Source organism: Balaenoptera musculus, chromosome 10 (assembly GCF_009873245.2).
Source record: "Balaenoptera musculus isolate JJ_BM4_2016_0621 chromosome 10, mBalMus1.pri.v3, whole genome shotgun sequence".
In the NCBI taxonomy this organism is placed as follows: Eukaryota; Metazoa; Chordata; class Mammalia; order Artiodactyla; family Balaenopteridae; genus Balaenoptera; species Balaenoptera musculus.
This window is the reverse complement of record NC_045794.1, coordinates 42,146,744-42,172,380: the sequence shown is the minus strand read 5'-3', so window position 1 is coordinate 42,172,380 and position 25,637 is coordinate 42,146,744. Positions and strand designations below refer to the sequence as shown.

Sequence of the window (25,637 nt, the reverse complement as noted above, 5' to 3'; positions counted from 1 at the left end):
ACACACACGTGTCTGGGCATCTGTGTGGAAACATGTACATTTGTGTGTAACTGTGAGGGTTCCTATATGTGTGATGATGTGTATGAATGTGTGTATACCTGTATATATGTGCTGAAGAGAGGACTTTTGTGGGTACGTGTGAGTGCACAAGTGGACTCGTGTTGGTGAGATGGGGTCACAGATGGAGAACCGGGTATGGTGGGAGTGGTGATGGGAAGGTGCTGCTGGGTGTTATCCTGAGGAGGTGACCTCTGACTAGGGAACCCTAGCTCTAACCCTTTGGCTCCCCTATGTACCCCTCCTGCCCTGCAATTACTATAGCACCAGCCAGGGCAGAGGGAGATCAGTTGGCCTTCTTGAAGTTGGAGAGCCTTCTTTAAAGGTGCTCAAAACCCTTCCCAAGAACTCCAGTAAGTGAAATATTAATGACATTCATATCGATACAATTCTTACTATGTTTTCAACACTTTACATATAGTAATATAGTTAATTCTGAAACAACGCTATGATAGGTACTATTCTTGTTTTACAGATAAACTGCGGAGCAGCGAGGTTAATTAGGGAGGAAAAATAAAAGGGATAAATAAATCTTCACTAGTCAGGTCTGGAGAGGGCAGGACTGAGGCCCAGAAACAGGTGAAAAGTAACAGCAAGATTGGGAACAGAATCTGGGCCCTTTCTTCTTATTCCAGACTGGACTGGTTGATATATTGCAGCTAGAATCACATCAGGAAGGACTGCATTTAGACTCATCAAGACACTCCCAAGGAGGGTCTCGTGAAACACGTTAATAGTGGAAGAACAGGGCCCAATTCACCCAAGGACAGAGCAGACCAAACAGGACCACAGAGCCTCAGCTCGTTCATATCTACTACGTGGCAGGCTCTGGAGACAGATGGATGAGAAAGGTCACATGGTCAAGGGGCTCGAATAGAGATGCGAGCACAGTGAAGTCACGTCCAGCACTTTAAGTGCCGCTATCAAGTGTGAGGCAGGCGTGGGGAGCCGATAGGGACTGATCCCTCGGGATCCCCTTCTGCTGAGAAGCAACTGATGACAACCCTCCTCCCTTCAGAAGTCACTCCAACTCACAAAGCTTGTAAATGAGTGAGGACTGACTCCCCATAAATGCCCCAGGCTGGAATATGGCCCGTGGCCAGAGGAGCCACTCAGAAAAGTGGTCCCCAAACCGCAAGCATTGCTGGTGGCCCATGTGGCCCTGGCCCAGCAAGTGACTAAAACCTGACCTCATGGCCCTTGGTATCTCCCGGCCTGACATCAGGCCTGGGATTTGGAAAGAGAACCTGTGGTCCACAACCAGTCCTCGGTGATGCTGGATGCAGGATGCTCACCGTCAATCCTGCCTACAGCTCCTGGCTGGGGAAGGGCGGCATTTCCTTCCACACATCCCACAAAGTTCCTTTGTTGACAGGATCAGCACAACAGGAGCTGGAAAAACTTGACCTTGAACATCAGAGAATCTCATTACCTCCTAGCAAAATGCAGGGAATAAGGAGTCCAGCTGAAAAATCTTGTGGAGGAGTGGCTCTGCTTTCAGGCAGCTGCTTTGCATTGGGAGTCTTGGTAAGAATGTTTATACAATTGGTGTCAGTCAGAAAGGATCAAAAGGGTCTGATGCATGAGTCCAATGGGGCCATGTTCCCTACCCCTCAGGTGATTGACAGCCTGTCAGCCAAGTTCTGGTCCCATTCCTCTTGCATGAGACTGCTCTGTTTATCCAGCAAGGGGGGCCTTTTGGGTACCTGTTCTCTGGGCTGGGACCCAAGAGAACACAGCAGACACTCTGGCACTAGTGAACCTTAAAAGGTAAAGCCGGGGCCTCTGGCTAATTATGCACCTTAGCCCCACCCAGGGACATAGAAAGCAAGGACCATTGTTCCCCAGATGCATTGGTGATGTAATCCTTTGTGCAACAGAAAAGAATGTGAGCTTGCTGAATGGAGGCTTCTCTCAGGCCTGTATGGCAAAGAAAGAGCCCAGAAACCCAGCCTTTCTCTGCTCACCCCACCCGCACAAACTGGCTTAACTTCCGTCCCCCCAAAGTTGCCTTGTGAAAACTCAGACCAAACTACACTGTTGGAAGCCATCCAGAGGCTGCAACTCCATGACAAGGTCATGGGGCACTCCAGTGCGGAACTGCAAGGCGGAACCGCACGTGGAAGGTGGACTACACTCCCCGTAAAAGCAATACTTATAATTTCTATATATGTAAATTTAAGTGTGGCAGGATTTGCCCCAAGGAAAAATCTTAGATTTCCTGACTTCCCCTTTGAGTACTGTTTGGCAAGGCCCGGTGCCTAAAGAGGGACATTGGGAAACAGTGACTAAATCTGGACATAGGGAAATGTTTCTTTGGAAAACACCATCCTCCCTAGAGATATGGCCATATGAGAGTGTTTATGATGGTAATAATAATTTGTGGTTCAATATTAATGGTAGTTTAATGATATTTGATCAATTAACTGGTGAACAGATATGTTCTAGATTAGGGACAAATAGAAATGATTTGGAAAGTTATTCTTTAATAGATTATTGGGATCCTAATATTGTTTGTTGCTATATTAAATTGCCTTTGAGTAGCAATATTCAAAATAGAAATTGTAAAATATATTTTAGATATTTTAATGGCATTATAAAAAAGGAATGTCCAGGTAGGAAAAGCTATGTGGGGGCTAGGGATATATAGAATATAAGGATATATTTAGACTTAGGTGTTAAGGTTGGTTAACCACCAAGAATAATTCTTAGAACATGTACTGTACGTAATGGTAACCTTGGAATTTATCTTATGAGAAAATCTAGAAACTAAAAGGTATGGTTTATGTAATCTTTTAAGGAAATCTTTGTGGGTTCAAAATGATTCATTCTTTCGACTCAAAATAATAATATTACAATGTATGTTAATGATTTATGTAATTCTACTGTAATCTATATATGAGTATATGAAATAAAGAAAGCACGAGATGGTGCTATTTTTACTTGGCTGAGTCCATGAGTCTCAGTCTCCTTCCTGTTGACTTGGCTGAGTCCACGAGTCTCAGTCTCCTTCCTGTTGTTCATCGCCGACGCTGTCCATCCTTTTGGGGTATCCTGGATCCTGTTAGAGATGGACTCTGACACTACACCATGGATCTGGAAGTAGAAGCAAAGCTGGAGTCTCTGATTCCAAAGCCCATGTTTTCCTCCACCGTGGTATGCTGTTCCCAGCCCACAGTCAGATCACTTGTTCAACTAAAACCTGGACCACCCAATTGTGTCTATGTCCTCCAGCCCCAATCTGCCAGGGCCATCTTCCCCAGGGCCTGCCTTCAAGCGCCCCTGCCAGGGCAGCAGAAGGAGGTCCACCTTCATCCTTATCTCACTGTATGTCTTTCTGGTCCATGTCTTGGTTTGCGGCCTGCCTCACCACCAGACCGTCATCTCCAGAGGCCCAGGACTAGAGTGTCTTGCCCACCAAGCACTATGCCTGACCCTCAGAGGCCATTTTGCGCTTGTAGAGTGAGTGAGTGGATGAATGCATGCAGTTCTCAGCAACTCCGCCAAGGACGGCTGCCTGTGGACCCCAGGCTAGGAATAAGTCCACCATCATGCATGAATTAACCCCTTCTTTCCCTTTCACCGGGGACCCTCTGACACACACACACACACACACTCACCAACCTTTAAGATCCTGGTTCTATGATACCACCATCATCTGAAGTCACGTGGACCCACACACCAAAGGGTGCCCCCTTTTCTTTCCCCTCCCCCAAATCCGGCCAGCTTTGTCTTTGCTCTGGAGATAAATAGCCTGAGGAATCTAGGCACAAACAGCGGGAAGGCTCCATTCGCTGCATAACTTTTTATTGCAAAGGAGGAGTCCCAGGAAAAGAGGGGGTGGGGCGCTGGGTCCAGATAAGCCAAACGCCTTGCCTCCCAGCGGCACAGCGTCCAGCCTGTCCCCACCCTGGGAATGGGTCTGTCATGGTCCAGTAAACTACATTCCAAGACTTTACACTCTAAGGTGGGGGGCAAGAGGGAAAGGTGAGGCAAGGTCCAGAACCGTGGGAGGGGGCGTCTGAGACACAGCGCCAAGTCACTGGGGCGGAAGCTAGGGTTCCTTGACTTCTCCTGAGCAGGGCAGGAAGGGCTCAGCATCCACGGGAGCCGCTGCAGCTGAAGCCCCCGACACCGCCGGGGGAGCCGCAGGGCGCGCAGCCGCCGCCAGGGGCGCTCGTCTCCAGGGCGCCGGGGCCAGCTCCAGACGGCAGCTGGACCGAGAGGCCCGAGGTTGAGACCAGCCTGCAGGTGTTGAGAGCGGCTGGTGGAGGAGGAAACCCCTTCTTCTCCCCTGCTCGCGCCGCCCCCGAAGACAGACATACAGATGCACAGACAACCCCCCTCCCCCAGGAGACAGACGTGCAGTGCAAACTCCCCAAAGTGTTAGAGACACAGACCGCATCCCCCAGAACCAAACTCGGGAATCCCCCGGCCCTGAAGTCAGACACGGATTCTCCCCACACGAGAATAAAAGAGTCTCCTCCACGGGGATAAACACACAGAACTTCTTCCCACACCCCAGGACACACCAAGAGATCCTTCCCGCAAAGAGCAGACCACAGAACGCCCTCCCCCAACACACACAAACACAAAACAACCACTACGAGAGGGAACAGCCCCCCACAAAAGGGAGACAGAGGCAGCAGACCCCTTCTCCCTTCCCAAGAGGATACACACACAGCAGGTGGCTGGGAGTTAAGATTTGACCCCTCTAACCCAAGTTACTCTATTATTTACTTACTGATGTTCCCTGCCCCAAATCCCAGACCAAGCCTGCAGGGAGAAAGAGGAAGCAGGTGAGTGAATCCATCTACGAGGCAGAATATTCTCCATTCTTCAAGACAAAGCACTCCTGGCCCTCTCCAGACAAGCAGAAATCCTTCCATCCCTCAAGCTGCTTGGTTCTCTCAGATCCCCTCAGCCCTTTTGAGTAAAGACTCCTTCTGGGCCTTTAAACTCAACCCTTCCTGCCTTAAAGTCAAATAATTCACTTTTATTGATGAATTCTTAGAGAAGGGAGAAGGCAGAAGATCTACACTGTCTTTGGCGTAAACTTTTCTTGAAATTAGAGACCATGAGGGGGGCACTTTGAAGGAGACCACAGAGGAGATAAGTCAATTGTCTGGAGGATATTGTTCAAGCCTCATCCAATCAGTTTCCACCTGTGTGTCCTTGAGGTGGTCTTTTACTCTCTGACACTCAAGTTTTCTCATCTGTAAAATGGGGCTAATAGCACCTCCCTCCCAGGGTTTTGTGGCGTTTAAAGGAGACAATAAATGCAGATTGTCTGTTGCACGGTGCGTTCCCTTTCCTTCCCCTCAGACTGGTGAGCCCAGCTGGAGCTGGCAGCCCGTGGGTCTCTACCTGCCTAAGGTTAAAAAGCCAGGCCCTACTTGTTGCCATAAACCCTGCCTTCCCCAGGCCTGGAGGAGAGATGGGCAGAGTTGAGGAGAAGTCACCCCACACTGGGGACTTTACTCCCCCTGGCTGGGCCTTGGTCCCTGCAGCTGTCTCGATAGACAAACTGGCCCCTGCTTTCTGATCCTGGGGGTGAATGAATTGCCCATCACAGGTGCCAAGGGTGCTCGTTAGCTGGGATCTTTGGTCTAAAGGGCTGTAAGATGGAGGGAAAAAACTGGCTCCAGGAGAACAGATCCCTGGATACCCAGCTCACCTCTCCCCACCCCTCCCAAGCTGGCGAGGACCCAGGTGGTGCCCTCCCTATGCCCCTGCACCACCGCATCTCAAGCACCGCCCAGCCCTCACCTGCTCTCCTCGCCTTCCAGCAGCTTGCGGTAGGTGGCGATCTCAAAATCCAGGCCCAGCTTGACCATCACGAGCCCCTGGTACTCGCACAGCTGCCGCGCCATGTCCTGCTTGGCCTGCTGCAGGGCGGCCTCCAGCCAGGCCAGCTTGCTCTTAGCGCTTCCTGAGGCACCCTCCTCCTGCAGAGCTGCTGGGTCCTTGCCTCCTCTCCCTGGTTCACAGGGCTGGGGGTGAAGGGAAGACCACAGACAGGAGGACATCCTTGGCCCCCACCCCTCCCCACTCAAGGATCCAGACCTTTCTCAGCAGCTGGAGGGCCAATGAGGGATTAGAGATCGTTGTGAGGAGTGAGCGTGCCTGTTCTTAACGGTGCGTTTGTGTGTCTGCCTCACTCCCAGGATGGAGGTTGGGGGCCAGCCGTCTTGATGACTGAGAGCCTTTTGCATCTAGTATAGTGACACTGCTAAAATGAGCTAGGGTCTGGGAAGCATCAAATGCTTTTCTGGGATGGGAGTTGAAACACTGGAGAGAGTCTGAGCTGCTCCAGCTACCTCATCATTAGGTGTTTATTTTATTTTAGTTTATCAAACATTTATTGAGCATCTATTCTATGTTCCAGGTGCTGTGTTGGGCCCTGAAGTAGGGTAGGGATAAGGAAGTAAGGAGGACAGGAAAAGGGGCCACCAGAACTAGGTCAGGGTGCCCACCACCACCACCAGGGAATTACCTTTCAGAAGCAGAGAGGAGCCCTACAAAAATGTGCGAGGCACCAACCCTGGCCCTGAAACAGGAAGAGCAGTGGGTGACATGGTTGGTTTGAGTACCCAAAGGAAAGGGATGGACACTTTTTGATTCTATGACCACCTCCAAAAAAATCCAGTTCCTGGAATGTGTTTGTCTGGGCCTTCATTCTCTTTCTTTCTCTTCAAATCCCAGCCTATTGAAATTCTAGCCACTGAAACTTGTGCCCTTTTTGTCCCCAGGTATGAAGAGGAAGTGGCACTAAGGGCCACCGCTGAGAATGAATTTGTGGCCCCGAAGAAGGTGAGTGACCCCAGAATACATGTCCCACAACTCAGAACCAAGGACAGAGGCAGAGAGAGCTCTCTGTGATTCAGAAAAGCTGAGCAACTTCCCCAGAATCACACAGCCCAACCTCTCCCCTATTTCTTTCCCCAAATGCCCCAATGCTCCCTGGGTGGCCCTGGACATCAGAGTACACTGCCTGCTTCAAGCAGGGTAATCATTCACCATCCAAGGTCACTCCCATCTGGCCAATGGCTTCCCTCCTCCTTCTGCCCTGTGCCTGGCAGAAAATAGGCACTGCATAAATTTTTGTGAACGGAAGAGTACATGAATGCTTGGGGATGGCTCCATCCTCAGGCCAGCAACAGCTGGGAGATGCTGGCATGAACAGTGCCGTTGTTCCTCACCTCTTAGACTTGACTCAGCATAACTGCCATCAGTGTACTGAGGCACAGAGATCAAGCAAGGGTCGCGCCCTGAGTCACATTGGCTTGGGAGCAGAGCTGATCCCTGGGACTTCTTCTGACCACAGATCTCTAGATTTCTTTCCATGTGATTCCAGAGCAGAGAGGGGTGGATCATCATTAAAACAGCCATTTTACACCAGAACCTAAGTTTCATGATAGTGCAAGCTGTGCATTCTAGAGAGATCATCCTAGTGGGTACCAGAGGAAATGCCTGGAAACCTCAAGACCTCCTCCCTTACCCAGACCTGCTTCTGACCCCTTGAACTGAGTAAAGGACTTCATCAATGCCATGACACCAGGCACTGGAATGAGCAGCTAAGGAGGGCCCAGAGAGTGTGCCCAGCCTGATGGGGTGCCCCTCCCTGGTGGGGAGAGCTCTGTGCTGTCTCCCCAGTGAGACTCCTGTGCCACCCTCTCCCTTTAGGATGTGGACTGCGGCTACCTGCAAAAGTCAGACCTGGAGGCCAAGGCGGAGACCCTGACCCAGATCGACTTCCTGCAGCAGCTGTTTAAAGAGGTGAGGGGCCACAGAGCAGTGGGGCAGCAAGGAGGATGGTATTTGGACATTGGAAAGGACTTGCCACCATTTGGCTTCTGAAACCCCTGGGTGAGGGGAGCACAGGGCAGAGTTGAGGGACCCGAGGCAGGTTTACTGTCAGAAGATGAAAAAGTATAGCTTCTTGTCTTATCTGCCAAACCCAAACAAGCTGTTGTTCCTGGTTACTGTGGTGATAATGATCGAAAACTGTATATTCACAAATCAGGCACAGATTGTAAATTGCTGCCTGATTTCAGAGGCCCTGACTGAAATCAGGCAGCAAGCCTCAGAGCTGGGCTCCTCTCAGCCTTGGGACTTTGGTCCTGAGGTGCACTGAGAGGTTCCAGGGTTGAAGCGGAGATGTCACCTTTGTACTGGGGCTTCAGACAGTGAGGCTGTGGAAGAAGCAAGGGCAGGGGACAGGGAAGGACCATGAGAAAGAGGGCTTCCGGGAGTGGGGCTATGGTCCAGGAAGCTCTTACCACTCCCCCACTTCCCCTCAGGAGCTCCAAGTCCTCCACGCCCACATCTCAGGCACCTCAGTCATCGTCAGGATGGACAACAGCCGGGACCTGAACGTGGACTGCATTGTCGCCGAGATCAAGGCTCAGCACGATGACATGGCCAGCCGCAGCCGGGCTGAGGCTGAGTCCTGGTACCTCAGCAAGGTGAGTGGTCCAGCGCCCCCTTCCCAGAACAGGGATGCTAAAGGCTGAAAGTATTAGCAGGAGGGATGCTAAAAGGGCTTTGGCCTTTGTCTAGGTGGGATGGGTAAGGGAAGGGCAGGCAGCTCTCAGGATGGGGTGGCCGATGTGCAAACTGTGGGGCTCAATGCGATGGCATATCCTGTGTCCCATGAGCATCTGTGCTTCCCCCCAATGCGAGGAGATCAAGGCCACGGTGATCCGGCATGGGGAGACCCTGCGCCGCACCAAGGAGGAGATCAACGAGCTGAACCGCATGATCCAGAGGCTGACGGCTGAGGTTGAGAATGCCAAGTGCCAGGTACAGAAGCCTGGCCCACCCCTCAGCGTAAAAAGTGAACAGGGTTGGCCTGCAGCAGGGGGATTTAAGTCAGACACCTTGCCAAAGTGTGGGAAAAGGAGCAACATCAAACTTTAGGCAAGTCTTCTCCATGGAGAATGCTCTCCGTTCCCGCTGAATGTGGGGTGCAGGGGGAGGGCTGTGGAGGGGAACGGAATGACCAGGGCTTTCATGGTCCCAGGGGCAGAATGGGGCAGAGGAACTAGCACCAGTCTGAGAGGCAGGAAACCTGGGCTCTCAAACCAGCCCTGCCACTAGCTCACCATGTGATTTGGGGGAAGCCATTTCACCTCTCTGGCCCATTGTTCGAGATCACTGACCACACACTTTGATGTCCCCAGAGGTTAGTAAGTGAGTGGAGCAGGCTGTACTGAAGGCACTAGGGTGTGGTAAACTGGAAAACAAAACAAACGGGCAGAGCTGATCAGATCCAACTGAGGCAGGCCCTACAGAAATGCAGGTCCAGTGTGGCCAGATCCTCTGGTTTTTCAAGAGAAGCCAGGAATTTGGATTTTTACATTAAATTTCAAAAATTAAGGACACTGTGCCAACATTCCCCAAGAGCACTAATTTGCAACCCCTGACCTAACAAACGAGTAAGGCCCCTTCTTCCTCTGATAGTCAATGGTCAGTGGATACCTAGTCTCTGACCCTAAATCCAGAAGAAGGAGCCTTAATAACCCTCCCCTGTCCCCCAGAACTCCAAGCTGGAGGCCGCCGTGGCCGAGGCGGAGCAGCAGGGCGAGGCGGCCCTCAATGACACCAAGTGCAAGCTGGCCGGGCTGGAGGAGGCCCTGCAGAAGGCCAAGCAGGACATGGCCTGCCTGCTCAAGGAGTTCCAGGAGGTGATGAACTCCAAGCTGGGCCTGGACATCGAGATCGCCACCTGCAGGCGCCTGCTGGAGGGCGAGGAGCAGAGGTGAGGACCACATCTGTGGGGATGATGTCTCTTCATCCTCCAAGCTGTGCTTAGAGCTAGGAGCCTGTTTGCGTATTATTTGCGTCATGATTACTTGGAGGAGGGAATTTGCAAGTTCTGCTCCCCCCAACTAATTTTTGACTCTTTCCTCTCCCCACAAGTTTGTTTAAGGGCATTGGTGCTGTAAATGTCTGTAAGTTATCTATACTGTGGGTTCTGAAATAAGAGCTTGGGGCTCCTGGTGGTCAGTCTTTTTCTTAAAGGGCCAAATAGTAAATATTTTAGGCTTGCGGGTCATGCAGTCTCTGCTCAACTGCTTAGCTTGTTGTAATGTGAAAGCAGCCACAGCCATAGCAATACTTCAGGAATAGGTGTGGCTGGGCTCCAATAAAATTTTATTTACAAAAACAGGAGGCAGTGGCGGGGGGGGGGGACGGGGGGGCACAGTTTAAGACCCTGAAAGGAAGGAGGGGGATGCGGCAGTGAATGATTATGATAACTTAAATAGCTATTTCAGCCTATAGGGAGGGCTGGGCTAACAGTTTATCAAGGATGCTTGAGGTTAGACTACTGGAAGAAGTGCCCAGGTGTGAGGTTGTTTGAGGGGGAAGGGGGAATAGAAATAGAGGGAAGGAGCTCTGAGCAAGAGAAGAGGGGGTGGGGGGACTCTGGCCCGCAGGCAGGAGCCGCTGGTGACGACCTTGCGAGGCGACTCAGCCCTGTTCTCTCCCCTCCCCCGTCCCCCGCAGGTGTCAGCAGCTCCCGGGGCGGGGTCGTCTGCGGGGACCTCTGCGTGTCGGGCTCCCAGCCGGTGACGGGCAGCATCTGCAGTGCCCACTGCAGCGGGAACCTGGGGGTGAGCACCGGCGTGTGCTCACCCTGCGGCCAAAGCAGTGGCGGCAGCCACCTGGTGCGGTTTGCTTGGTGCCTTCTGCTTTGTAAATACACCGCTCCGCGAGCCAACCGTCCCTGCCTCCGGTGGCGGGTCCCAGAGCTCGGAAAGCCCCTGGGCTTGCGGCGGAAGGGCTGCAGGAACCAGCCGGCCTGACCTGCCGCAATTGCTGCCTTCTCCTCCTGCATCTCTCTCCCCGCTTGTCTCTTCACTTCCTCCAGGGACGGCGGGCTCCTCGCCCGCAGCTCTGGCAGCTCCCCTCCATCCCCAAGAGTCTAAATGACTGGTTTCCCCCAGCCCTGGGCAAAGAGCCAACCCTGACTCCGGCTGCTCTGGAGGCTTGGACGCCTGTGGCTTCTAACGGACAGATTGGTCCCAGGGCCCCTCCAGTGTGGACCTGCTGCTGCTTCCCCTGCCTCCTAAACCCTCCCACGGTGACTGAGGTTGCGTCTCCCAGGGGACAACTTTATGCCCCGCCTGGCTCCCTCTCTCTCCCAGGAAGGGCTGATTTGCCAGTTGGCTGGTCCACCCCAAACCCAGACATAGGGCAGCTAAATGTGTGGTCTTCTCACCACTGAGGAATGTTCTCTGACAGCACAGGGCATTGGCTGGGGTAGGGGGTGGGTGCAAACAGCTCTCCCACCCCCTCAGCAGGAGAGGACTCCAGTGCCCACTTCCTGGCAGAGCCAGAACTTCCAGGGGCTTCTGGGCTTCTTCAGGAGTGGAGCTGGAATCAGGCCCAGCCCTGGGAGGGGTCAAGGCCTCACTCTGGATAAGAGTCAAGTTCCATAGAGCAGCACCCCCATGTCACCAATGTGCTGTCCCAGTTATCAGGGCAGACCCTGTGCTCTCGAGCCCTCCCCTCCCCACCGCCTTCCCCGCCCAGCCTAATGAAGCCAGGATACCAGGTGGTGGGCATGGGCTCACCCAAGCCTCAGAAAGCAGCTGCTTTATTGGAAGCTATTCTGACATCATTTTTCAGACTGCCTTGCAGTCTTGGGACCAGGGATGGGACCAGGGATGGAGGTCCTTTTGAGACGATGGTGTCTCCCCACACCAGGGGCTCAGTTGCGGGTGCTCCTGCCGGGGGTGGATGTGGTCCTAATGGAATAGGCCTTGGGGGCCCCAGGCCCTCCACCACTGGAGAATCTCAGGGCATTGCTGCCCATGGTTCCCCCGAAGGTCAGCCGGCTGCCAGCACCGCCCGTGGAACTGACCACAGCTGAGAGAGAAGGGAGGAGGTCTCCATCGGCGTGAGGCCCACTACCCGAGGCCCCCCGCCCTCCTGCCATAGCTGCCCGTCTCCCTCCTCCCACCCACCTCCCTTCCCACCAACAGCCAGGGGCCAACCCAGAAGGAGCCTCAGACAGAGATGAGGGCTGCTCCACACTGCCCCCACCCACCCTGTCCCGTGCATGGCTTTCCTGGGCTGTTGAGCCTCTCTGGATGGGAGCTGCAGGCCCCTGCTGAAAGCTATTGAAGGGAAGGAGGCTCCCAGCCTCCAGAAGGCCAGGCCTTCAGGCCGATGTGCCATCCAATAGACCCAGCCTAGTGTGGACGGCATAGGTGATGGGCCCGCAGCCAAGGACTTACAGATGTTCACGGCTCCCACTCCAGCTCCGGTCATCCTGGGGCAGAGGAGATACCTGTGAGGGCTGCTCTCTCCTCAGCACTGGAGGAAGCACTCCCGTATCCCTCCGTCCAGGCCCCGAGCAGAACTGAGGTTCCTTCCTCTGTCCCCACACGTTCAGCCTTCCTTCAGCCTTTTCACTTTGGCCCTCCTGCCTACTGGCTACATGACCTTGGGAATGTCTCAGAGTCTCCACTTCCTCACCTATAATGGGGCCTAACTCAGTACCAACCTCAGTGTTGTTTGTGAGGGCTAAATAACGTAAGTTACCTAAAGCCCTGGGCACACAGGATTCTGTAAATGGTAGCTGTTCTCGTTGCTTATGTAGATGGCTGCCTCTCTTAACCAGATCATAAAATCCTCAAAGCAGGCTGGAGCTTATTGATTCCTGCATCTCCAGTCCTTAGCATGAGGTCTGGCACACGGTAATTACTGAATATGTGTTGAAATAATTAGTGAATCGTTGACTGAGTGAATTCAGCTCCAGCCGGGACTGAGTGGGGAGGGAGGAGAGGGGGTGGTTATAAGCAGGCTGTGGGGCTGAAACAGGTCTTGCCCTGGAAATTAAAAATCAATCCGAGACAGCTGGGTGTTTGTTTTGTGACTCACAGTTCCACTGTCACCAAGCCCTTGGCCTTGGGGATGAGTTTACTCTGCAGGGAGGAGGAGAGGCCTCAGTTTAGTGGAGGGAGTGAGGGAAGCCCAGCTGCAGCCCCAAATCCTGGAAGGGGGCAGGGCAAAGGTCAAGGGCAAGAGATGGGGACACTAGGAAGCTTCCAGGCCACTTGTCTGTTGACTGAATGAGTCAAGCCCTCAAGGTACTAATGAAGACCCAACTTCATGGACATAGATGTGGAGTTTTTTGTGAAGAATTCCCTGGAAGACTAACCCAACCCAGCTTCATCTCAGGCTGCAGGTGAGTATGCAAATATTTCTGGAGACAGGGGGAATTTACCTCCTCACCACGCTCAGTCAATACCACGTGACTTAGCCCTCAGTTATGTAGTGAGAAGCAGCCTGTCGCCATGGAAGATGCCTGGACCGGGAGAGCTTGACTGCACACTGGCCCTGTCCCCTCAATTAATGAAACTAACCACAATTTCCCCTTTGTACACTAAGGAGTCAGTAATACCTGTCTTGCTTACCTGATGTGTTCTGAGGATCAAATAAGATAACCTTGCTAATAGCCACACACACACACACACACACACACACATACACACACACACACAAAGCGCTGTTATTACTTCAACTTTCCCACTGAGCTTACACCATATGGTCTTTCCCTCTCGAAAGTCATCTCATCAAGGGCAAAGAAGCAAGCATCATCTGTACCCTCCCTGCACTTCCCACACGCAGTGCCCTGCAGAAGAGGGTACACAGGAAATGCTTGCAAATGGATGAATGTCAAGCCCCAGGCCTCACTGAGCCCCAGAAGGATCCCCTCTCCAGATTCTTTGTCCTCACCGGCTCTCCTCGCCCTCCAGCAGCTTCCTGTAGGTGGCGATCTCGATGTCCAGGGCCAGTTTGGTGCTCATGAGCTCCTGGTAGTCCCGGAGCTGCCGGGCCATGTCCTGCTTGGCTCGCTGCAGGGCGGCCTCCAGCTCCTCCTGCTTGGCACGTGCATCCTTGACGGCCAGCTCCCCACGCTCCTCGGCCTCGGCGATGGCAGCCTCCAACTTGGCACGCTGTGGGGAGTAGTGGGGCTTTGAGCTGGGGGGACAGGCCTCACCGGCCACTGCCCTCCTGCTTCCCCATACTGCAGTGAGCATCTGGGCACCTTGCTGACGGTGGCTTCACTGGCACCAGCCTCCTCTCCCAAGCACCAGGGAATCCCAAGGGTTTCAAACATGGGTTTTGATACCCAATGCGTAGCTTCCACTTCTGGCTCTGCCACTTACAAGCCATGTGATCTTGGATGAATCAACCCTTCTAAGCCAAAAGTCTCCTCTTTTCTAAAATAGCAGTCATCACAGTATGTATAGAGAGATATTGCAAGTAATGAAACGAAATAATACAAAAGTCTTTGGCACAGTGTCTGGTAAACAGTAAGCATTTAATAAATGCTATTATGATCACTATTATGAGTAAATGCTATTATGATTTACAAATGCCCGCACACCTGACCCCTAGCTAGAGGAGTTCCAAGGCTATGGGATTCTAGTTTAGTTCTCAAATTTCATGCAGCTGACCAGAACCAAAAACACCTTCAAAATAGGAACCAGTTTGGAACAGGCCCAGAACAGGGAGACTTGGAGTACAGAGACGCTGCTTGGAACCCCTAGACTCCGAGTCAACAGGCCCCAGGTTTGGGCAGGGGTGGCGTGATTCACGACGGACGTGAGCAGCAGCTGCCGCTTCCTGCCTGGCCTTAGTGTTCCCTCTCTCGTGGCCCGTCCCTCACTAGAGGAGCCTATTTAGTCCTGAGCCGCTTCTTGTTCAGCCCCAAGAGCCACCATCCCCATCCCCTAGCGCGGTGCTCCTCCTCCTGCCCTCTCACAACCGTGCTCTGCCCTCAGACCCTCTCCCCTCAGAGCACGCACTCTTCCTCTCTGCCCAACACCCCCAGTCCCGCCCAGGAGGCTGGTTGATGCCCTCTGCCCCCATCCACTGGTCAGTGCCCTTTCCTGTCACACTGGTGCCCCCTTGGCAAGGCCATGCCACTGCCTCTGAGCCCCCCGACGGTGATAGACACCCCAGCTCCGGGGTCTGTCTCTGCCCTGTTGGGTAAGAGGAGAACCGGATGTGGCAGAAGCTGCGGCGTTTGGGAAACCGCCATTCATCATTCTGTGCCTCCCCTCCAGGGCTGGATGCTGGCTTGCTGCACCGGTGACTCACAGCCCTGAATCTGTGCCAGGAGAAAGCTTCCACCCTCGCCCTCATGTAAAAAGGCCTGCAGGGCTCCAAGGGGAGGACATTTCTGGGTAGATCACCCCCACATCCCGTCCTCCGGCTCATCTGGAAAGTAGTCACCACCCATCAGCTTCCCTCCCTCCCCACTGCAGACACCTGCCCAGGCTTAGCTGCCCCGACCACCCCCATGCCTTGGTCAGGGCTTGGGGGACCCTTCCTCATCAATACCCCCCACCCCAGCTTCACAGCACCTCCTCGCATCAGTCTGTCGTCTGAGACCTGTGCCCTGACCATGTGTCCGGTGCTGGGAAGGGAGGAGCAGTGAACCAGACGGGGGCCCCTGCTCTTAAGGCATTTGTAATATCCCAGTGGAGGTAGGGGACAATACTTATTTATACTTAATTAATAAGACTTAGCTAATAAGTCAATACTAAAGTAATAAGACAGAAAATTTCAGAGAGTGATAGGTGTTTCAGGAAGCTCACACAGACGGCTGAGGAAGCCACCTCTGAGAAGAGGTCTTTTGTCCTAAACCCCAGGGGTGAGAAAGGGGCAGCCACGTGCAGAGCTGGGAGAACCACATTCCAGGTAGAGGGAACACCAAGTGCAAGGGCCCTGAAGCATGAAGATGCTTGGCAAATGTAAGCTACAGGAAGCAAGAGCGCAGCCAGAGAGGGAGTGGTGAGGAGTGAGGTCAGCAGGTGGGGCGGGGCCTTGGGAGCCATAGTGAGGGACTCTGCTGGCCTCCGGCCCGCCTCCCCCCCCCACACCCCTTCCCCCAGGTACACATCGCACCCAGAGCTAGGTGCAAGGGGAGGGCTCAGTACCAGTGTGGTAACGAATGGTGGTTCTAGTCTAGCCAGCCAGCCTGAGGCTCCTTCCACAAGCTCTATGCCCAGCTAGGATTCCTGTTCTCCCTTCGGTCAAGCAGGACCTGGCCAAGAACATTTCGTCCTAGAGAGCTCACAGGTGGGCCCGAGAGACTTGAGCTGCACCAGCCTCGTCCCCAGAGCAGCAGGGGCGGGGTTGACACCCTCGCCCCCAGCCTCCTGCTCCTCATCCTGAGCGTGGTCCCAGCCGGCTGCCCTTCACATGCCCCAAGGAGAAGGGCTGGTGCCCACCTGCTTCTTGATGCTGTCGATCTCAGCCTGCAGCCTCTGGACGGCCCGGTTCAGCTCCGCAATCTCATTCCGGGTATTCCGGAGGTCGTCCCCGTGTTTCCCAGCCTGGGCCTGGAGGGTCTCAAACTGGAGGGACCACACAGAAGAGTATGGCAAGGGGTGGGCCGTGATTACAGGTGACTTGTCTTCTCCCGACCCAAGGAAGGCCCCAGGTTCTGAGTGACAAGCCCTCCCAGCTTATCTTCCCAGGGAGGGACAGTCTGACTCCCAGCAAGCTTTGCCCGATGCCAGGAGGCCAGACTCCCGGACAGTGGGGTGGGGGAGGGGTTCAGTTTCCTGCCAGCCAGGACGGGGAGGACAAGGATGGCTCACCGGGCCCATTCCCACTGATCCCGGGACTCTTCCCATTCCCATTATGTCCTAATGCTGGAGAATCACTGGAAGTCTGAGATCCTCACCTATTAACCCCTTCGTCAGCACCACCCATTTTACAGATGAGGAGAATGAGTCCCAGAGAATAGAAGGGACTGGCCTAGTGTCACACAGTAAGTCCTTATTGGCATGCATGTGTCCTCCCACGCACCATGGATGACTCCCTATCTCTGCAGAGACATTGCCCTATTCTGCTTTTAAACCCTCAGGCTCCCTCCCCCAGATCACTGGTTTGCCCCAGCACACCCCCTCCCCGCCCATTCCCTCAGCACCTGTACTGTCAGCTGCCCTGCCCACACCCAGTGCATACAACGATTAAACCTGCTCTGGAGCCCTTGGACCCAGGATCTGGTCCCTGCTCTTCCATCTGCTAGCTGTGCAGAGCTAGACAAATCACTTAACCTCTCCATGCCTCAGTTTCTTCATCTGTAAAAGGGGGATAATAATAGTGCCTACCTAACAGGGCTGTTCTGTGGGTTATATGAGTCAATACAGGTAAAACATTTGAAACTTTGCCTAGCATTGTGCTTACTTGCCAGATTTTAGCTATAATAATTATTAATCCATGTCCATTTCCTCTGCCCTCTCCCCCTACATCAGGCTGGAATCTCGCCCTGGGCAGGGACCTGGCCTTCTCTTCCTCTTATTCCCAGGACACTGGAGACCACCACAGATTTAATCCCTGGTGTCTGTCAGCACAGTGGGACCCAGACCCCAAAGGCTTGAGACAGGGTGAGGAGTAAGGGAAGCCGTCACCGAGGACTCTGCCAGGAAGAGAAAATATGCCTCCAGCGGCCACCCACCTTGGTCTGGTACCAGGCCTCGGCCTCGGCCCGGCTGCGATTGGCGATCTCCTCGTACTGGGCCTTGACCTCGGCGATGATGCCGTCCAGGTCCAGGGAGCGGCTGTTGTCCATGGACAGGACCACAGACGTGTCTGAGACCTCGGACTGCAGCTCTTTCAACTCCTGTAGGGACCAGACAGAACATCAGGACTTGGGGCGTGACCCATCCCTGTCCCCATGCCCATCCTGGGATTCCCCGCACACTAGGGAAAGAAACAGGGAGAAGAGGCCAGAGTGGGAGTGAGTCACCAGGTAGCCAGGGGGCACAGACCCAGCACCTACTAAACAGCTCCACCAGCCCTGACTCCCAGAAAAGCCCATTAGCACCTTCTGAAATGAAAGAGTCTGGCAGGATCACAGCGGACAGACAAGTGACAGAGTGGTGAACTGCGGCGGCTCCTGGCTGCGAGGTGCTACTGGATTTGAGCTCTGCTGTGAAGGGGGTCACTAGGGGGTGGGTAAAATAAGTCATGTTCCACCCTATTATGCACGCTCTGCAGCCTTTAACACCGATGATACAGCCGTATTTACGGACAGGGAACTATATCTGTGGTATACTGTTACATGAAAAAAGGTATGATTCTATTTTATTAAATATATGTATTTCTATATCTCTATGTGTATATATGCACAGAAGAAATCTGAAAAGGTAGGTATCAAGATAAGAGTAGGTATAGGAAACTGGTTTTCAATTTTATGCTTTACTTAATTCTCTAGATTTTCTGCAATGAGTATGTATTTCATAATGAGAGGAAAATAATTATATATACATGTATATACATACACACACACATATATATAACATGTGATAGACATATGAAGGCCCACATTGAGACCAGAAGTACCCAAAGTCAGCCTCAAGGATCCAGCCCCTGAAATTAACACATGTGGAAATTCTCTCGGAGTTGCTCATGGAGGCCGGATGTGCAGGTAAAGACCAGACTGAAGAGAAATGAGAACTGGTCTGTAATTTGCCTCACGTTTTCCTGTGTCCCAGAGCAGCCAGATGATCCGCCACCCTATCTTCTGCCTAAGGCCAGAGACTCACACTGACGGAATGAAGAGGTTTTTAAATCCCCTTGAGGGAAAGGAACTGGAAGCCCAGGGCAGGGCAAGCGTGAGCAGGAGGGGAGATGGGAGGGGCAGGCAGAGAGGGTGCCTGATCGGTGGGCGTAAACCCTCAGGCACTCCAGTCTCTCCTGACTCAGGCTCCCCTGCAAGCCCACCCAGCCCACCTGTGAACCCTGTCGCAGCCCAGATCCCTCAACATCCTCCTGGTTTCTTCCAGCCCGTCCCAATCCCCCTTCCTGACAAATGATCATCCCACCCTGGTGTGCTGCCCCAGCTCCTACTGAACTCCTCGCCTACCATGGATTCCTGAATCCAGAAAGAATAAAGAGTAGGATCAACTCCCCTACATGCACCCAACACACACCCCGGCTGACCTAGAGGCAGGGGGTGGACCAGATAGCCCCCTGGCTAGGACACGCAGGTTGTGGCACATCTCCCAACCCTGAGGTCCTCACCTCCTCATAGAGGGTCCTGAGGAAGCTGATCTCATCATTCAGGGCGTCCACCTTGGCCTCCAACTCCACCTTGCTCATGTAGGCAACATCCACATCCTGGGAGGAGTGGTGGTAAGAAGGGGGAGAGGGACACCATGTCCTCAGTTCGAGAAACACTTAGGGGTGGGAGCAAGCCAGTACTGTCCAACCCCCAGGACCAATCACCGCTGCCCTACCAAGAAACATACAGCTCCTCCAGGCTGCCTGACACGCCCACGGTGGGAAGTTCCCTCCACTGGACCCGCCCAGGCTCGAGAGGAACATCATCTCCGCGCAGCCCCAGGACTGGAGGTGCCTACTCAGCGCTGATAGCCCAGAGCAGCCTGAAGCCCCAAACCTAGCGCTTTACCAGTTCCTAAAGGCTTTAGTGGTTTAGACACACCCCCGGCTCTGCCGCCTACTAGCTATGTGACCTTGAACAAATCACTTCAACTTTATCAGCCTCAGCTTCTCATCCGTCAAATGGGAGAGCATGAAATCATTCAGACTCCAGGACACCGCTCCCAGAGATGGCAGATCTCTAGCCTAAATATGTAGCTTGCAGCATGGGTGATATAAGGCAGGTGGGCAACAGGTAACACCACAAGTCTGGGCCCCTGAGAGCCATCCTTTGCTGTGGTTAAGCTCCTGTGGAAAGGGCTCACTTCCACTCATCCCTGAATCTCCAAGGGCCCAGCACTCCGGGGCAGGTTACATTTCTGTGGATGGGCCTGGAACACTGAGTGAGTGTGTTTTGAATCAGAATCTTAAGTCAATCCCCTCTAAGATATTCCTAAGGCCTTCTGACCTCACTTGCACACCTCCAGGGACGGGGAGCTCACTTTGCCTCAAGGCACCCCATCCCATTCATTCAGTAAATATTTCAGGCATGCCATGTGCCACCCTCAACTGTAATTAAATGTTCTGATAGAGCACTTCCTTATTTGGGGTTGAAATCGTCCCTTCTAACCTCCATCCTGTAGTCATAATTCTAACCCCTCCAAAAGCCCAGAAACAAGTCTAGTGACTCGCCAGACACACCTACCCACAAATACACACACACAGACATGCAGACACATATGTTCACATACGTACACGAAGCAGGCTTATAAATGGCTGGCTTCCAGATCTCTCCTTCTCCAAGCCCATCGCTCCCTTCTTATAGACCCAGCCAGACCCTGACCACAGGTCCCTACTGGCTGCTCAGGTGAGAGGCATGTGGTCCCCTGTCCCCTGTGCTTCCTACAATGCCACCCACCCTACCTGTCTGACCCCCTCACCTTCTTCAGCACTACAAACTCATTCTCAGCAGCCGTGCGACGGTTAATTTCGCCTTCGTACCTGCAGTAAAGGAGGGGAGCATGGTGTTGGTGCAGCTCTGCCTCCATCCCCCCACATCCAGGTGTGAAAGTCTGCCGTGCATCACCTTTACCCCCTCCTTAATGACACACCTGAAAAAACAGGTGTCAGCTACGAAACAAAATGTCCCTGACTTTTCCATATGGCTGTTCCTAGGGCTTTGAGTCTTGGCAGGCATGGGGGTGAGGGAGCTGGGAACATACGTGAATCAAAGGACAAAGGCTGCATATACTGGGAGTGAGAAGACGAATAACAGCCAAGCTTATGGACCACTCTGTACGGGGCCTGCCCCGTTCTGTGCTTCCCATGCATTCTCTCAGTTAATCCCTGCATTCTCTCCGTTAATCCCTACAACAATCCCATAACAATGGTGCTATGATTCGCAGGGAAAGGAACAGAGGCACAGAGAGGCTGAGTCCTCTGTCCAGTCACCACGCTGCTAAGTGGCAAAGCCCGGACCTGAAGCCTGGCCATCGGACGCCTGAGCTCACTCCTTAACCTGCTTAATCCCACCCGCTGAGGGGCCTGAAGAGGAGGAACCTTGTGGACTCAGGAAGGAGGAAGAACCAGCCCCCAACTAGGTGACAAGCCCCCATCGCTACTCCCAGAGCCCCCGCCTCCATCCCTCTTTCTCCCAAGGAGCCAGCCCCCTGCCCATAGGAGGACGCCAGCAAAGCAGGGCACAGAGCAAGAGGGCAGGTGGGCCTGACCCAGTATTTACTTGAGGATTCAAAATAGGTGTCAGAAACAGAAAGTCAGCAGTGTCCACGAGCTTCTGGAGAACAGCAGGAGCGATGTGGGGCAACTTTAGTGGGGAGCAAGATGCTCAGGCAGGCAGAGGCCCTCCAGGAGCCCAGACCCCCAAAGTCCCACTCCCCCAGGGCCTCTAGAAGAGTTAGGAAAATATCTGCGAGGCCATCTGTCCACCCCTGCTGTGCCACTGGGCCCAGAGGATGTGCAGATAGGAGCTCCCTGGGCAGCTGCACTCAGGACCCCTTCCAGTTCCTCCTTCAGCCCTGGCCTGGAGATCAGCCTGGCTCCCCAGGAAAGTGCTCTGTGGGTTCTGGGTTGGGGGGTATGTGTGCACAGATGCACACCTGACAGCAGGGGCTCACGGGTCGTCCCAGGCCTTCCCTGTCCTGCACCGGTCTGCTTCCACCTGCCTTCCACCTGCCGTGGGATTAATCCTGTTGACTGTTGCCCTAGGGAAGTCGGGGGTGGGGATGGGGGGGGTTGGGAATGGAGAGACACTCTCTGCAGAGGCCTTTGTTTGTTCTACCTCCAGTCAAAGCCAGTGTCCCTGCTCCGGCTTAGTCATACATCTCCCCAGGCAGAGCACAGAACTCACTCATTACCCCGAGTGCCCACTGGGCAGGGATGCCTGGCCCAGCCTCTGGCTTTGGTTTCTATTCAATGTGAACAGAGAGTTCAGCAGGCACCTCAAAGGCCTGTCCTCAAGACCCCGCCTTCCCGGCCTCCAGCCTCCCACTCCCTGCCCCTCCTCACAGCCTCCTTTCTGGTTCCTGCCCTGGCCGCACCCACCCCCGGCCCCCACAACCCCTCCCATCGCTCACAATGATCATGCTCTCTGCTTCTTTCCTTCCCAAGTTGGTTCCAGGTCTCCCGCTGGGAGTCAGGGGCCCAAAAACAAGCCCCAGCTCTGCCAGTGACCTACTATGCGATCTCGATCAAGCCCCTGAAACTTTCTGGACTCTAATTCCTCACGGGAACAAAACAGAGTTGTTCTAGAATAATCTGAGGGTCATGCAAGTTCTGACGCACATCATCTCTTGCCCTGCCCTTTCCTGGGCCTTGGTCAGGCTTCCGAAGGGAGCAGTGCAGATCAGGGCTAGGCTGAGATATTTCACTGGGAGTAAGTCAGAAGAAAGGACCAGAGCGACTTGGAAACGGCCCCCAGAGACAAAGAGGAGAGAGGAGAAGCAGGGAATGTGTTAATCAAGACCTTCCCTTCTGGGAGTTGTTGTTCTGAGCAGCTGTACCCCCTGACCCCTGACCCAGAGAGGATTTGCAGAGGGTGAGCTGAGAGGGGCACATGGGCCCAGGGCATGGATCCCGGCAGGTCGTACTGCGGGGCAGTACTTGTTCTTGAAGTCTTCCACGACGTCCTGCGTGTTCCGAAGCTCCACCTCCAGGCGGCCCCCGTCCAGCTGCAGGACCTCGAGCTGCTTCCGCAGGCCAGCAATCTGGGCCTCAAAGATGCCCAGGAGGCAGCTGCTCTGGGTCGACTTCTGCTCCTGCAGCAGTGCCCACTTGGTCTCCAGCAGTTTGTTCTGCTGCTCCAGAAACTGCACCTAGAAGGGGCGGGAGAAGGAAACTCATGAGAGGCAGATCGTGCCACCCACAGTGCGGTTGGGAGGGTCTCCAGCCATCCAGCAGAATCCACGCTCCCACTGGCTCTTCCCCCAACGTGGGCCCCTAGCCCTTGGCTCTCTCCTCCAGGATACTCTCTGTCTCAGCTGTCTCAGAGTGTGTCCAGGGCTCAGGTCACTGACACGTGCCAGTGCTTGTGCTTTAGGGTCTCCTCCCTCCTCTCCTTCCCATCGCATCACAGGCGATGGCCTCTCCCTCCCTCTCTGAACGGCTGCCCCCTTCCTGTCTGTGTCCTCAGCCCGACTCGGGCCCCCTCCCTTCAGGCTGGGACCTCATCTCTTCCTCTCTCAGTATCCTCTCTCCCCTTCCCTCTTTCTCCAACAAAGCCTCAGGACAGGATGCTACAATCAAGCCAATGTAAAATGAGTCCCTAAGGAGCACCAAAATGACTGGTGGTGGGAAGCCAGCCTCCTCAAAACCAGCAACTCAGGCAGCAGGATCTGGGGGCTGCAGCCGAGCAGCAGCGGGGGGAACCTGGGCCTGGGGCTTCCTGCAGAGGCTGCCCCAGAACTTGAAGGATGTGTACAGTCTGAAGGGTGAAGGAGAGGAGGACATGGGGGACCAGGGAAGCAGAGAGGTACACAAAGGCAGGAAAGGGAAAGCCTGCTCTACGCCCAGGGGGGAGGCCCTGGCCAGAGGGGCCCAGGGGGCTAGCCCTTAGTTCTTGGGTCCAGCCCCACAAGTGCGCTCCCCCCCCCATCTCTATGCCCCACCCCTTTGGGACATAAGAGGAAAAACACCTCTTAAATGGCCCTTCCCCGGGACCCTCAGTGCCCCCAGATGGGCTCTCTCCAAGGGCAAGTATAACCTCACCTCCTACCACCAAAAGGAGGATGGAGGACCAGGTAGGTGGGGCCGATGGGGCCAGGAGCCTGCCTCCCTCCAGCCCTTTATTTCCAGCATCTGCTAGATAATAAGTGGGGGGGAGGGGAGAATCTCACCCTGCCCCATCTCTGACTCCGCACAGTCCCCTCTCAGAGAAGGGGGCCCAGAGAAAGAAGTCCTGGCCTTGGCATCTGGAGTTCCCAACCTGACTCAGATGACAAAAGCTGCCCAAGAACCCCAGCCGACTCACAGACACAGCCCACCAGGACAACCGGACAGACCCACGCACACATTCCCGGAGGAAAAAGCAGGGAGATTTGGGTAGCTTGCTGGAAGAGAGGGCTTGGAGGCCGAGGGGGACAAAAACATCTACAGGGTTCATGGAGAGGGTACAGTCCCAGATATCGGCGGAAAGAGAGCAGGCACCAGCCCTCCCAGCCCCTGGCCCACGTGCGCTGCGGGGCGGCTGCTGGGGCCTGGATCCTGGCTTGGGGCAGCACGGGCCGCTCACCTTGTCGATGAAGGAGGCGAACTTGTTGTTCAGGGTCTTGATCTGCTCGCGCTCCTCCTGGCGCACCTGCTGGATGGAGGGGTCGATGTTCACCTGCAGCGGGGTCAGCAGGCTCTGGTTGATGGTGACCTCGCGGATGCCGGCGCCCGCTGGGCCCCCGTAGGATGAGCGCGCTGCCACGCGCGGCCGCGATGCGCCAAGGCCGTAGAGGCTGATGCTGCTGCCGCCGAAGCCGCCCGGGCGCACCGAGTTCAGGCGCATCTGGGTGCCTCGCCCCGGGAAGGCGGAGGAGCGCGAGCTGAAGACCTGGGAGCTGAAGTGGATGGACATGCTGGCTGGGCCGGGCTGGACCGAGCGGCGGGCGACAGGGGGCCGAATTCGCTGACCTCCGGGCGACTTGGCCGCTTTTATCCTCTAGGCGCGGGCGGATAGGCTTACACAGGTAGGGGCGGGGCTGGCCGCCAGCCACCTTTCTCTGCCCGCCAGCTCCTCCCGGGGCCGCGCTTCCGCCATCGCACCGTCCACCCCTCCGAGGCCCAGGCTTTCGGTCCAAGCCTGAACCGTCCAGAGTGGGGAGGAGGGCCACAGAGGCTCAGACCCCTTGGTGCAGGCTGACGCAGAGAGCGGTGGAAGACAGCGGTCCCAGTCGATCTGCAACGGGCTCAGTCAGGGAAGGCTCCCTGGAGGAGGCTTGGGGAAGGAGTGAAGAATATCCAGATTCCTGAGACAAGAGCAGAAAGATCAAGCGGTAAAAGATTGGAGGAAGGGGTGGACAAAATGTTCTAGCCCAGGAGTCAGCCCCCAATCCCCTCCCCAAGCTACTGAGAGCCAGAAAGGCATTCACCGAAAGCCTCCGTCCCAAGTCCAGCTCCTCCTTGAGAGAGCTCGGCTCTTGAGTAAGCTGACCTCAAGGTGGGCCTGGGTGAACTGGCTTCCCTGGCCACGTGTCCCCATGCCTCATTTGCATACAGAGACCAGACCAAGTGGGGCATGACCCCACTCTTGCCCCTCTCCTCCCCGCTCCAGTAGACATCTCCTGGTGATGGTTACCCTGGGCCTGCACTTCCCCCTGCCCCAGATCACATTCCTGTCCACTTAGTTTATTTGTCCCTGGAGAGGAAGGGGACACCTGTGTGTATTTGAGACACTTTGTGTGAATGTCTGTACACTTTTGTGTGTATGCACCTGCCCTGGGCTTGGCTGCGTGCACACCCTAGGCATGTGTGTTTACATATGTGTCTGCATGTCTGTGAATGTACTTATACAAGTGGGCGTCTATGTTCGGGGGGGCAGGGGGATAGGTGTGTCTGTGAATACACGCTTGCACGCCTTTGTACGTATGTCTGTGCAACGTGCTTGTGTTTGCCCTCAGACACTCCTCCCCATTCCCCACCCCTGCCACTTTCCTGTTTAA

At 54.5% G+C, this 25,637-nt stretch overlaps 2 protein-coding genes across 4 annotated transcripts; one reads left to right on the top strand and one right to left on the bottom strand.

Moving 5' to 3' along the window:
- Positions 1-6,583: 6,583 nt before the first annotated feature.
- Positions 6,584-10,868, top strand: LOC118902770 (keratin, type II microfibrillar, component 7C-like). Its single transcript, XM_036867447.1, has 8 exons — positions 6,584-6,636; positions 6,810-6,870; positions 7,744-7,836; positions 8,361-8,523; positions 8,735-8,862; positions 9,600-9,820; positions 9,982-10,013; positions 10,570-10,868. The coding sequence occupies exons 1-8, from the start codon at positions 6,584-6,586 to the stop codon at positions 10,866-10,868; spliced, it is 1,050 nt and encodes a 349-aa protein (XP_036723342.1).
- A 756-nt stretch (positions 10,869-11,624) lies between these two features.
- KRT7 (keratin 7) lies at positions 11,625-25,061 on the bottom strand. Of its 3 annotated transcripts, XR_005021519.1 has the most exons (10): positions 24,224-25,061; positions 22,597-22,808; positions 20,418-20,478; positions 19,120-19,215; positions 17,552-17,716; positions 16,317-16,442; positions 13,810-14,030; positions 13,613-13,705; positions 12,306-12,340; positions 11,890-11,934 (listed from the first exon to the last, which is right to left on the bottom strand). XR_005021519.1 is itself a non-coding variant. In XM_036866162.1 (9 exons), the coding sequence occupies exons 1-9, from the start codon at positions 24,551-24,553 to the stop codon at positions 11,777-11,779; spliced, it is 1,404 nt and encodes a 467-aa protein (XP_036722057.1). In that variant the 5' UTR covers positions 24,554-25,060; the 3' UTR covers positions 11,625-11,776. The 3 variants fall into 3 exon arrangements, 2 of the variants coding, with proteins under 2 accessions (XP_036722057.1, XP_036722058.1); XM_036866162.1 differs by lacking the exon at positions 13,613-13,705 and having other exon boundaries at positions 11,625-11,934; positions 24,224-25,060; XM_036866163.1 differs by lacking the exon at positions 11,890-11,934 and having other exon boundaries at positions 12,267-12,340.
- Between the last annotated feature and the right edge of the window lie 576 nt (positions 25,062-25,637).